The 11592-nt window shown below is 56.1% G+C and overlaps 1 protein-coding gene across 1 annotated transcript in view; it reads right to left on the bottom strand.

Moving 5' to 3' along the window:
* Window positions 1–1971: 1971 nt before the first annotated feature.
* The window catches only part of TTYH2 (tweety family member 2), a 36468-nt gene continuing 26847 nt past the window's right edge, over window positions 1972–11592 (bottom strand). The window contains exons 9-14 of the mRNA XM_077854100.1: window positions 11395–11487; window positions 11060–11152; window positions 9411–9553; window positions 8557–8742; window positions 8044–8122; window positions 1972–3952 (exon numbers count right to left, since the gene is read on the bottom strand). Of these exons, the coding sequence (XP_077710226.1) occupies window positions 3872–3952; window positions 8044–8122; window positions 8557–8742; window positions 9411–9553; window positions 11060–11152; window positions 11395–11487 (675 nt within the window). The 3' untranslated portion in view covers window positions 1972–3871. The remainder of the gene's footprint in view (window positions 3953–8043; window positions 8123–8556; window positions 8743–9410; window positions 9554–11059; window positions 11153–11394; window positions 11488–11592) is intronic.

Below are 11592 nucleotides of genomic sequence, written 5' to 3'. Positions count from 1 at the left end.
AAGTTCAGAATTAGTATTCTCTACTGTCAAAATCAGTTGCAAATAACTGATTTAAAAAAAAACATTAAAAAAATATAGAAGCTATGCTTACAGGTCATATAAGGCAGCAGGTCAGACTAGGCTCACAGGCAATAGTTTGCTAGCCCCTGTGCTAAGCAATCAATGCATTTTTGAAGGGAGAAAATAGAAATTTGAAAAGGAGAGGAGAGGAAGGTAAATGCTCCTGATGTGTGTGTATCTGTCAGTGGGCACACAATGTCTCTCGAGTGTTGCTGCATCAGCAGTTTAGAGCCAAGAGGCAGTGATATTGCTCCTGCTGCTTTGAAATATGAGACCTTGAAGTTTGGGAAGAGGGAAAACGCACAGCACAGCATAGTTTAGGACTGCTGGAGATGAGTCGGCTTTGGAGCAGGGACCACTCTGCCACTGCCCCACATGGCGAAGTTGGCCCTGAATGACAAACACACACCCCTGTTCCTGGCAAAGGCTCTGTTTACAGAGGGGCCCGATGAAGTTCATTACTTTGGGAGCAGGATCCTGGGTCTGGGTCGGGGCTGTTCAGAGATGTTTAGAAACAGTGAGACTGAGCTGGCAGGCTGGCAGGTAGAAGACTGCATGGCTTGGCAGAGAGGCCTATTCACCCCCCTCCTTTCCCTTGAGACAGGAATGCAGAAATGCAGCTCGAGGGGTGTCACACGTGGGGACCCAAACCACCCTGGAGCTTGTGCACTCCTATGTGGCCTCCTTCCTACTTCGTGCAGAGCCTGCCTGCAGCTTGGGTCTTCTCTGCAGATCCCAGAGTCAATGAAAGCCCACAAAGTGAATCTCATTTGAGTATTGAATTGCAGTTACCTTTAAAAAAAATCAGATTTGGCGGTGGGGGTGGGCGGGGGGGGGGCGGGGAGGCGGTGGGGGAGAGGCGCCTGGGTGTCTCAGCAGGTTGAGTGTCTAGCTATTGATTTTGGCTCAGGTCCTAAGATTGAGCCTCATGTCAGGCTCTGTGCTCATCAAGGAGTCTACTTGAGATTCTCTGTTTTCTTCTCCCCTCTAAAATAAATAAATCTTAAAAAAAAAAAAACCAGGGCGATCCCTGGGTGGCTCAGTGGTTTAACGCCTGCCTTTGGCCCAGGGTGTGATCCTAGAGACCCGGGATCAAGTCCCACGTCAGGCTCCCTGCATGGAGCCTGCTTCTCCCTCTGCCTGTCTCTCTCTCTCTGTGTGTGTCTCTCGTGAATAAATAAATAAAATCTTTAAAACAAAACAAAACAAATCAGATTGGTTTCTCCATTGCTCCAAGCCTTTTCCCCATTGCTCTTGGTGTCCTGAGCCGAGAGAGAAAGGCACCTGTCCTGTTAGATGGGGTGGGGGAAACATTCCTACTTCAGAAACGCCCTAGTTCTGACGCTCAGCTTTGAGGGATGAGCAGTTCCGAGGCTGGCATGTTCTGCTGTACAGAGCCCGTTGTATCACGTCTCAAGTGCTCCAAAGGATGCCTAAGCTGCTCCCTTCAGGAAGTTCCTTGAAATGCAGTTGATTCTGGGAACCTAGGCTGCTGTGCAGAAGAGTAAACAGGGTGTAGGGCCACAGGCACAGAGTTGGTGTCCGCCCTGTGCGAAGGGTACAGAGCATCTCAGGTGCCCCTGCCCAGAGACACCCCCATGGAGACACAACTTCGGCACAGAGTGCAGCAAAGAAAGACCCACGGGAAAGCTGGGTGAGCTTGCAGCAACCTCACATCTCACCTGGGGGATGTGACCACTGCCCCAACCCCATAAAATTGGACAGAGGTGCCCGGCTTGGGCTCTGGGTTGGACACCTGGGCTTGGCCGCTTGCTCCAAGTCCTGTCTTAGTTTTTGCACTGCAATCAGTCCCATCTGCAGAGAAGCCCTCCCTCCCATAACCCAGCCTGCAGGGAGCTTGCGGCACTCTCGTTATTTCCCGCTGCGGAGGAAGTCAGACGAGAGCGCACATTTTAGTACAAGTGGTTTATTTCTCCCCAGGTGAGGGCACACATGCATCAAGCAGAGGTGTGCCCACCTGGCTCCTTCAGGAACTACCCAAAGGATTCTAGTTTAGTTTATACGCATTCAAAACAACTCTACAGTCGCCAACAACAAAATGTTAAGAAGCAACATCTCGACGTCGCAGAGTTCCTATCTGCGTGCGACGTGGCCATACACAGATACGTTTATGGTACATGGTACATACAGGTTAACGCAGGTGAGGCAAGAGTCCAGGCTGCCTTATGGCCCTCTTCTGTCGTAGAGGTGTGGCTGGGCACCAAGAGCTGCTCTGCTGTCCGTGTCCTGATGGGAAAGTGGCTCTTTGAAAATGGAAATGGAGCCCTCGTTCCCAGCCAGGTCATCCCGTGTCCCTGGTTTTGGGTGTGCAAGGCTGCGTGGGCTTCCGTGCTGTGCACTCCAAGTTGCCAGGAGATTAGAAGCACCAGAGACCCTAACCCTGGATCCTCAGCAGGCAGGATGGTGGGTCATTTCCTCCTGGCCAATAAGCTACTTCTCACGGAGCAAGTGGAGCTCAGGGGGCCCAGGACAACGGGATGGAATGGGATTAGGGAAGAAGAGGCCCATCTCAGGGCAACACACATCACCATCCCACTTTGCTAAAACCTTTAAGACAAACTTGCCTGAAGACATAAGGGAGGGGACATTCACTTGGGCAGCCCCCAGGACAGGAGAGTGCGTGCAGTTGTCCCTCTAAGCTTTTCTGTCCTAAAGGGCCTCCCTCCTTGAACGTGATGAACCCACATCCCCACCAAGCAGCAGCTCGGGACAGTATGTCTCATGGTCTCTACTTTGTTTATAAATCTTCCCTTCCTTCAGATCCATAAAGAACTGGCTGATGCCAGCAAAATCTGCAAAGCAATGGCATACAACCCAGGGGTAAGGAATGAGCCCTACATCTATTGTAAAAACTGGATGCACTAGGAGTTTCAATTCTTTGGATAATCAAAATATTCAAAACACTGGGTGGGGGGAGGGAGAGTTAGTGTCGCTTTCAAAGTGTCTATTAATACCTGAGACTGTCCCTATCTGTAGTGAACAAACTCACAGCATTGATTCTGGAATGGAGAGGTGGTGGAGGGTGGTGGGAGAGGGGTAGAAGGTGGCAGCTGTTGCCCACATCCCCACAGGGTCTCACTGTGGAAGCCTTCCAGGGATGCAGCCATGGTCCCCGGCCCTGGGGCCACCCACCGCACAGCTCCCCAGCACCTTCCCTCTGTGGTCCAGGGAGGGTCCGTCTGGCTCCGGGGATCGATTTGGACAGTGTCCCATTGTATCAGAGACATCACCTGCCTTAATCTCCTGATCAGCCCGTCCACCTTTACCTGCAGGGAAACGCTGCCCACCAGCCGTGCAGCCGGGAGGAGAGAGGGGACTTGGAGACAATGGCCACCTGGACCCACGAGCCAGGCTGGCGGGAGCCAGAGGCCCGGCAATAAGATCCAGGAGGACCTACATCTCTCAGGTGATGCCCGACCTGGCCCTCCTCGATGCCAGCCCCCATCTGGTGAGGGAGAGGATGTAGGGGTGAGCGGAACCAGGCTCCCAGCTTCAGCTTGGCCAAGCACCTGGGGGCATTTCTGGCGTGGGCAGGAGGGCGAAGAGGGAGAGGCTGGCCTGAGTCACGGGTCTTCTGTCTGCCTGGGCTTTCGGTTGGGAATCTCGGCTGAGCTCAGGTCGATACCCCCGCATCGCTGACGCTCCTCCGCAGCCCGAGAGCCTGACAATCCCGTGGGCCGGCGCCCAGTCTCCAGATGCCTTTGGTTTCTATTAAAGAAACGCAGCTCGCGTTGGCCTTCATTCAAAACCAAACCGGCTCGGGGAGGCAGGCACCTCTGCAGACAGGGTGTTAGGCTGGAAACTCATTGCCGTAGTGTCTCAGGTGCTCGTCCGCCACGGACAGGTAGGTGGCCCTCATGCTGGGGGAATACTGTGCGAGAGAAGGAAGGGGTCCGGTCAGGGGTGGCCGCACAGGACCCTGCACCAGACCCCGGGCTAGTGAGGGTGCGGGAGCTCCCTGGGGACTGGGGGCAGGGTGGGTCTCTATCATAGGCGTTGTGGGAGCACTAGAGTGGCTTGGCCAAGGCTTCGTTGCTGGCCATGCCTCCAGTCCTGAGCCACCCGGACACCTGGCTCCCAGCCTCAAGTGCAAGACGCCCACAGGCCAGCCACCCTCCCTCCGCTATGGCAGCCACGTCCACTCCGGGGCCCACCACCAGCACCCAGGACCATGTCAAGTGCCCCAGTGCACTGGGGAGCCTGCCTAGTGAGTAGGCTGAGGGGATGGGTCCATGGACTCAGAGACCCACATTCAAATCCCAGTGACCCAGTGACACATCTTCCTCATCTCAGGACCTTGGCTTGGGCTCTCCACCCTCTGCCAGCCTCAGGTGCCTCCTCCGCAAAAGGGACCTGAGTGCCCTCAGCAGTTGCAGGGCAAGGACGGGATGCTAGCAAACAGGCGACGCCCCTCGCATGGTGGCTGTGCTGTGCATTACAAACACCTGGGAGCCTAAAAAAATCCTGATGCCCAGGCCATGCCCACCAATATTTTTTTTATTGAGGCCAAACCCACACCGCATGAACTTCAACATCTTAAGGTGCCACCAGCATTTTTTTTTTAAAGCTCTTCCAAATGCAGCCGAGTTGGAGAAGCAGTGACCTAACGCAAGGTAAGTTCTGACCGCAGTCTAGCTACGGCTCTGGGCAGAGATGGGGCTTCCCACGTGCCCACAGTTCACATCCCAGGACCTGATTCTGCATTTTGAACGAGCGCCAGATGCTGCTCGTCTGCTGACGTGGAATAGCAGGGTTCAGCAGGACCCGAGTGTCTCCTGGCCAGAGGCAAGTTTTGGGGGGTCCAGGTCCAGGCCATTGACACCAGAGGAGGAACACATGCTCCAGCTAGCGAGGGCTTGGAGGTGGGTGCTGGGGCTCTGCAACCCAAAGGTTCACAACCAGGGGTGATTTTGCCCCCAGGGACATCTGGCAATGTCTGAAGGCATTTTTGGTTATCCCAACTGGTGGCTAGGGAGCAAGGGAGCCACCAATATCAGACAGGTAGTGGCCAGGGAGGTAGCTAAACATCCTGCAGTGCCCAGGGCATCCCCGTCCCCTAGAATGACCCGGCCCATCAATAGCGTGGAGGGTGAGGAAGCCTGTATCAGACTGACGTTCTCCCCGGGGGCTTCCCAGACCTTCAGAACACGTTGGAAATGCTCCACCCCATATTTCCTGGGGACCAGGAGCCCATGTTGCAACAAGTCCTCAGATGATTCTGACACACATCCATGTGTGAGCGTCTCCTTGAAGTACTATTCCCCAAACTTCCCAGATGATGAGGATCACTGGCTGCTTGATACACTTAGAACTTCCCAGGTGCCGCCCCGGATCGTCCGCTTCAGCGAGCCTAGAGTCCCGGTACTGATATTCTTAATAATTGCCTGGGTCACTTTTGCCCGCCAAGTCTAGGACATGGTGCCTGAGAGGACACGAGGGATTTCTCGAAGGGAGAGCTGGGGGGAGGCGCATTTCCAGCCAATGGGACAGGCTGTACATTCCGACTGCCTTGCTTGCTATCACCCCCGTAGTGAAATCCCCGTCTGTGCCAGAGATGCGGTTGGCAGAGGGAGGGAACCATCCAAACATGAAATGTGCCAGTTGCCGAGTACTGAGGAGTGTTCAGAGCAGGTGCAGTGGGAGGGCAGGGAGAGCCAGCTGTGCCATCTATGGGGGTGAACATCCACACCCTCATGCTAGGGGTTGTGGTCAGCACCACCTGCCGATGCCTCTGCACCCCTTGCATGGCAGGTGATGGTGGGGAGGGTTCCTCCCTGGGGCAAGTAGAGCTGGGTGGGGCAGGGCAGCCAACTCTGAAGCAGTGAGAGTTCCTGAGCAGGTCTGAACTCTGGGGAGGAGAGGGACTCTGTCCTTGAGCCTTGCAAATAAGGTTAGCTCTTGATTATCTCTGCTAATGGCAGGGAGAGTGGCCTGGATCTTTCAAAACAGAAGGTAATCCAAAAACCATTTTTATTTGGCATCCCAGTGTACTGAGTGATTCTTCATGCACAGCAGCAGATTTCCCCCTAATTATGTTTCGCTCAGATTATTATTAAAATCAATCTGCATTCCTGGGCCTGCAGCAGCTGGTAGCAGGAGAAGGAACCCAGGAGGCATCTGGGTAGAGAAAGCCAGGGTGGGAATTTAAAATGTTGGCTCTGACCATCCCACTGTCCCTTCCTGAGGACCCCGGGACTCAAGAGCTGGGCCTGGGTCTGGGGCTGTGCGGCTAAGGAGAGCAGGGGAGGTGCTCTGGGCAAAACCCAGCAAGATGGGGTGATGGTGGGAAAGAAGGGGGACTGGTCAAGCTGGGGTCTCTCAACCATGGCACTGGGGACAAGTGGGGCTGGATCTGTGTGGTCAGGATGTGGTGTGTGTGGAAGGATGCTGAGCAGCATCCCTGGCCTCTACCTGCTAGGTGCTCATAGCACCTGCCCCTCCAATTGTGACAATCAAAAATGCCTACGGACAGGCCAAGTGTCACCTGGGGGCCAAACAGCCCTGGGGTGAAAACCCTGCTCAGAGGTGGCTCACATGCCACCTGCTGCACCGGACCTCCTCAGATTCCACAGACCAGGAGGGTCAGCTCCTCCCTCCAGGCCCCAAAGCACTTATCCCAAGAGCCTCCCCTCTGCAGGTCAGACAGGTGCTTGTGAGACACTGATTAGGTCTCCACCTCTTTCCCGGGAGCACCATCTGTGTTTGGGGCTGACTCACTGGATGCGAGGATCCTGGTTCTCAGGGCCCGGGCACGTCCTGCAGTCCCCAGCGCTTCTAGCTCAGCAGCTGGACGGCCCCTTCCAAACCCCCTGAATTCACGTGCCTCGTGTCCGGCCAGGCGGAGGCAGGGGCGCCTCCCCAACAGATGCTGAGAACTCTGCTGCGAACCTCTCCCCATCGCAGACTCCTGGACTTGCTCTCTGCTCCCCTCCCACCCCCACATCTTATAAATGCCTTAGCTTGTGGAGAAGGTGGGGTGGGAAGAGGGTGTAAAACAAACAGCTCCCATTTAGAGCATCTACGGCACCACACACACACACACACACACACACACAGTGATCGAAATTCCCCCCACAGTGAGGTGTGTGCTGTTACCATCCCCCTTCTACAGTGGGGAAACTGAGGCACACAGAGGCGACATGCTTGTCCAAGGTCACAGGGGTCATAAGCAACGAGCTGGGTGTGAACCCAGGCATTTGGTACCGGAGTCCGTGTCCTTGAACTGCACGGTCTCCTGTCTCCACGTGCAACAATGTCCTCTGGGAGAGGACAAAGCCTTTTCTCGGCAACTCCACCCGCTCCTGCCACCGGCTCCTGCCCCGGCCCGGCATCTCTGTTCCCTGGCTGGAGGAAGGGTGGTGTCCCAGCTGCCACCCCACAGCCCAGGGGGTCAAGGGGTTAAAGGCGACCCAAAGCCGAACCATTTCCCTCGAGCAAACAGGATGCACTCTTTCTTTAGATTATTTCCTTCAGCAAACTTATCACTGCAAATGATTTCTCTGTCCCTCTGAGATGTATATAAACCTTCTTATAGGCTAAACCAGGCTCTTGCCAGCTTTACGATCCGGGAACATTTTCTTCAGGGCCTGGGAGCCATCTCATTGGAAGGTAAGCATCACGGAGGACTGTCCCCATCTCTGTGGCAACTAGTGACACTGAGGGCCACCCTAACCTAACCGGCAGATGCTTACGATGGACTGGAGCGACAAAGGTGCTGTGGAGTCTTGCTTGGGGACAGGCATGCACTGGGGTGAGCCTGCCTTGCTACGAGGCGAGCTTCCTGTCTGCCACGACCTTAGTGGATCGTCTGGGATGTGCACGGCAGCCTCGTCCAACAACAAACCTGTTTCATTTTTGTCTACCTTTGCAGAGGAGATTCAACGGGTGGGCAGGAGGGCTCATCTTTAATCATTTCTCCCACAAGGGCCATAGGTGTGATTTTGCCCTGAGAGCCCAGGTTACCGTGGGAGGAGGGGAGCCTCTTCCGATGAGCGGCACGTTCTCGTAGCGTGGGTTCCCGCCGAAGAGCATGGCCTGGTTCCTGCGGGGCCGAGAGGAGAGCTCAGGACGGGGAGGCGTGGTGTGTGGGGACCGGGGTCCTCGGGTTGCTACAGGAGGGGCCCATGGGGGTGCAGGTATGAGCTGGTGCGAGCTGGGGGAGGGAGATGTGCCAGGGAGGAGGTGCGGGCAGGAATATCTGGGAAAGCACTTGGGGAGGCCCAGGAGGGAAGCAGCGGACGGGGTGACGGGGTGCCAGGGGCCAGGAGCAGCACGGCCTGGAGAAATACAGCTTCTGGGGCCTGCGATTTGCCCTGAGTGTCTATGCTGGAAGGCCTGGCATCTACAGGGGGTTCCTCGTCTGGCAGAGGTGCTGTCCTCAGAGCTAGCTCCCGGGGGGCTAGGCGGGGTGGCCCTGCCCCAGCCCCGACGTGTGGGGGCAGGTACAAGGGGATGCCCGGGGAGCCCCTGCCGTACATGTACTCCGAGACCGGGGCGTTGGAGATGGTCTGAGCCGGGGGCTGCAAACTGGTCTGGCTGCCCAGGCCGCTGCTGTAGCTGCAGAAGCTGCGAAGCTGCCCCCGAGGTGGGTTGTGAGCGGCGATGCGTCGGGCCTGGGGGTTGAAAGGGTCGTCACTGTCGATGTCGTCATAGTCTCTGTCCCTAGAACAACACACAGGACACAGCCGGCCGTGAGGGCTGAGGCTTGGAGGCAGCGGGATCCTGGTCTGCTTCCCAATCTTTGCTCCCAGGACTCTCTCTGGCCACACGTGTCCCTTTCAGGTGCCTGGAAAACACGGTCCTCTGCCCTGCCTCACACAGATCACTCCGCCAGTTCCCAACTTCACGTCCCCTCCTCCAGGAAGCGCCCCCTGCTGACCCCGTCACACTGACCCTCCCTGCCCTGCTTCCTTTTGTCTGATCTACCCAGAGGCACAGAAATACCATCTCACCTCTACCTCCTCAATGAGAATGTAGGTGCCCCGCTAACAGTGCTACCACCTATCCTTCTTGCCCCTCCAGCACCCAGAGCCCTCATTATCTCACACCACAAAGTCCTGCATGGAAAAGCGGACAAGCAGGGGGACACCAGGTTGTGGAATGACACACCGTCACCATTCTCAGCTCTGCTCCTGCCCTGGCTCCTTGGAATCTCCTTTTGGAGTCTGTCTGGACTCTTCCAGAAGCTTCTGCAGAAATCCAGCCAGCCCGTTCGGGCTGAATACCTGGGTCCCCTGCTGCCATCATTCGTCCCAGATTATCAGTTCCAGGCTAAGTCCCAGAGCAGAGCTTCCTGCATGCTCCCCCGGGGAAGCCCCCAGGCAGCCTACCTGGTGGTTAAGTGCTTCCAGGCCCGAGGCCCCGCACAGATCATGGTGGAGAAGGCCAGGGCAGCCAGGAGAGAGAAGAGGCCAAGGTAGAGCAAGCCCTCAATGCCATCATAGCAGATGCCAGCAAGGGCGTCCAGGTAGTCCTGCAGGAGAAGGACATGCAGCTGGAAGGCAGGTGGGGGCAGAGCCTGGGATCTGAGCTTGTCTCCGACACCCCCTGTCCCCAGGCCTGGGCCTGGCATCTCCTACCTTTCCCCATCCCAAGCCTTTTGTCCAGCCATTAAAGGTCCATACTCTGGAACCCAACAGCAGGGGCTTCTTGGGTTCACTTCTTAAGCACGTGCTGACCACCTACTGTGCACAAGGGTCAGCTCTGGGTATGACAGACACAGCTGCGGGGCAGGCGAGCCAGAAGACAGGCGACATTTAATCTAAGGCCAGCAAGGCAAGGAGTGGACTGTGCCTTGAGCAGATGAGGGAAGGAGACAAGCATGACATGTTCAGAAAAGAAAAAAGGCCAGCAAGAGACAGGATGGAGTGGCGCCAGTTCCCACGAGGCCTTGTAGGCACGTGAGCAGCTTGCATTTGATCAGAAGGTGACGGGATGTGAGGGAAGGGATGTGACCCAACTCACTTTTACAAAGACCGCCGTGTATGAAAGGTCATGGGAGGCAAGGGGGCAAGAGAAGGTGGAGGCCGTCAGGAGGCCACGGCTGTCACCCAGGGGAGCAGGGTGGTGCTTGGATTGTGGCGGAAGTGGGGAGAGAAAAGTGGACGGATTCAAGATACGCCTGTGAGTCTAGATGCTAGGATTTGCTGAGGGACTGGATGTGGGAGGTGCAGAGGGGGAGAGGATACACACATGTTCTCCGCTCTCAAGTCAGAATGGCAGGGTCCAAACCCAAACCCTTGACTTGATGGCTCTGGAACCTTCAGTGAGCTACTTTATAGATCTATAGCTCTGTATGTACGTATCTATCCATCCATCCACACATGCATACAGTTTCCTTATCTATAAAACTGCCCACGAAATAACATGTATTTCACGATATTAACTGTGACAACTAAGGATACAAACCGCCCAGAACAAGGTGAGCACCGAATCAAGTACTCAACAAATGGCAGCTGTGATCATTATATGACCCTTCATGCTAAATCTGTATGGGATGTGATAAGCGTCCACAAGCACTGGCTTACTGCTTGGGGTGGGGTGGGGGGCTCACATACACCCAGATTATTCCCCGCATTAGAGGCTCTCTGGTATTCCGAACTCTTGGAGAAATGACCTGGCAATGAGCAGGGGATGTCCACATGCAGCCAGGGAGATGGACAGGTTGACCAGATAGCTGGGAGTCTGGACAACTGGAGAATAGCCTCCTTCATGTATGTTGGGGTCCCCCAGTGTTCTAGAGTGAATCCTACCCCCATCCCTTGGTACCTTTCATTGACTCTCCTCATCTTAGCTACTTCAGAGAAACAAGAAGCCAGACACCTCTTCTGCCTTCCTACTGTTTGGCTTCTGTGCCATGCCAGGGCCTTGTGCAAGGAGCCCAGGCAACCACTCTCCTAGCATCTCCTGGCTTCTGTCTGGGAAAATGTGGTGTGCCCGGGTGCCCCCACCCGCCTGCCACCCAGGGCCACCCAAGCACCTTGTGTAACCCTCGGCAATCCAGCATGGCTGTCAGCTGGTGAAGGCTGGACTCCGATGAGTTCAACAGGAGCTGGATCCCGAGCAGGTCTTTCTGAAGCAGGAGGAGGCAAACACGCAGAGAGGCCAATAGGCAGACAGTGAGCGGTGGGGGCGGGCTTGCGGACACAACCCCAGGCAGCAGCGTGTGCAAAGAGGCCAGGGAGCGCTCTCCACAGCCTGGCTCTGCGGAGCCCTGGAGCTCGGGAGGGGTGGGGTGGGGTGGGGAGGGTGGTCAGGGTCCAGCTGGGGCTCCCCCTCTTCCAGCACAGATGCTGTGGGAGGCAGCCGCCTTACCTCTGCCGTGGGGAAGAGGGGCACAGCAAACTGCAGCAGGCCGGCCACCTGGATCTGCATGGTGGTGAGCGAGCGCTGGAAGACGGTCAGTGCCTGGCCGGGAGACACCACAGCCCTGCTGTGAGGCTCCGCTTCCCAGAAGCTGTTCCCCGGCAGCCCTCCCTGATTCCTGCCTTTCCCCTCATCCCTCAGGTTGAC

The sequence above is a fragment of the Canis aureus genome, chromosome 16 (genome assembly GCF_053574225.1).
Source record: "Canis aureus isolate CA01 chromosome 16, VMU_Caureus_v.1.0, whole genome shotgun sequence".
Lineage (NCBI taxonomy): Eukaryota > Metazoa > Chordata > Mammalia > Carnivora > Canidae > Canis > Canis aureus.
This window is presented reverse-complemented; position numbering and strand designations above follow the sequence as displayed.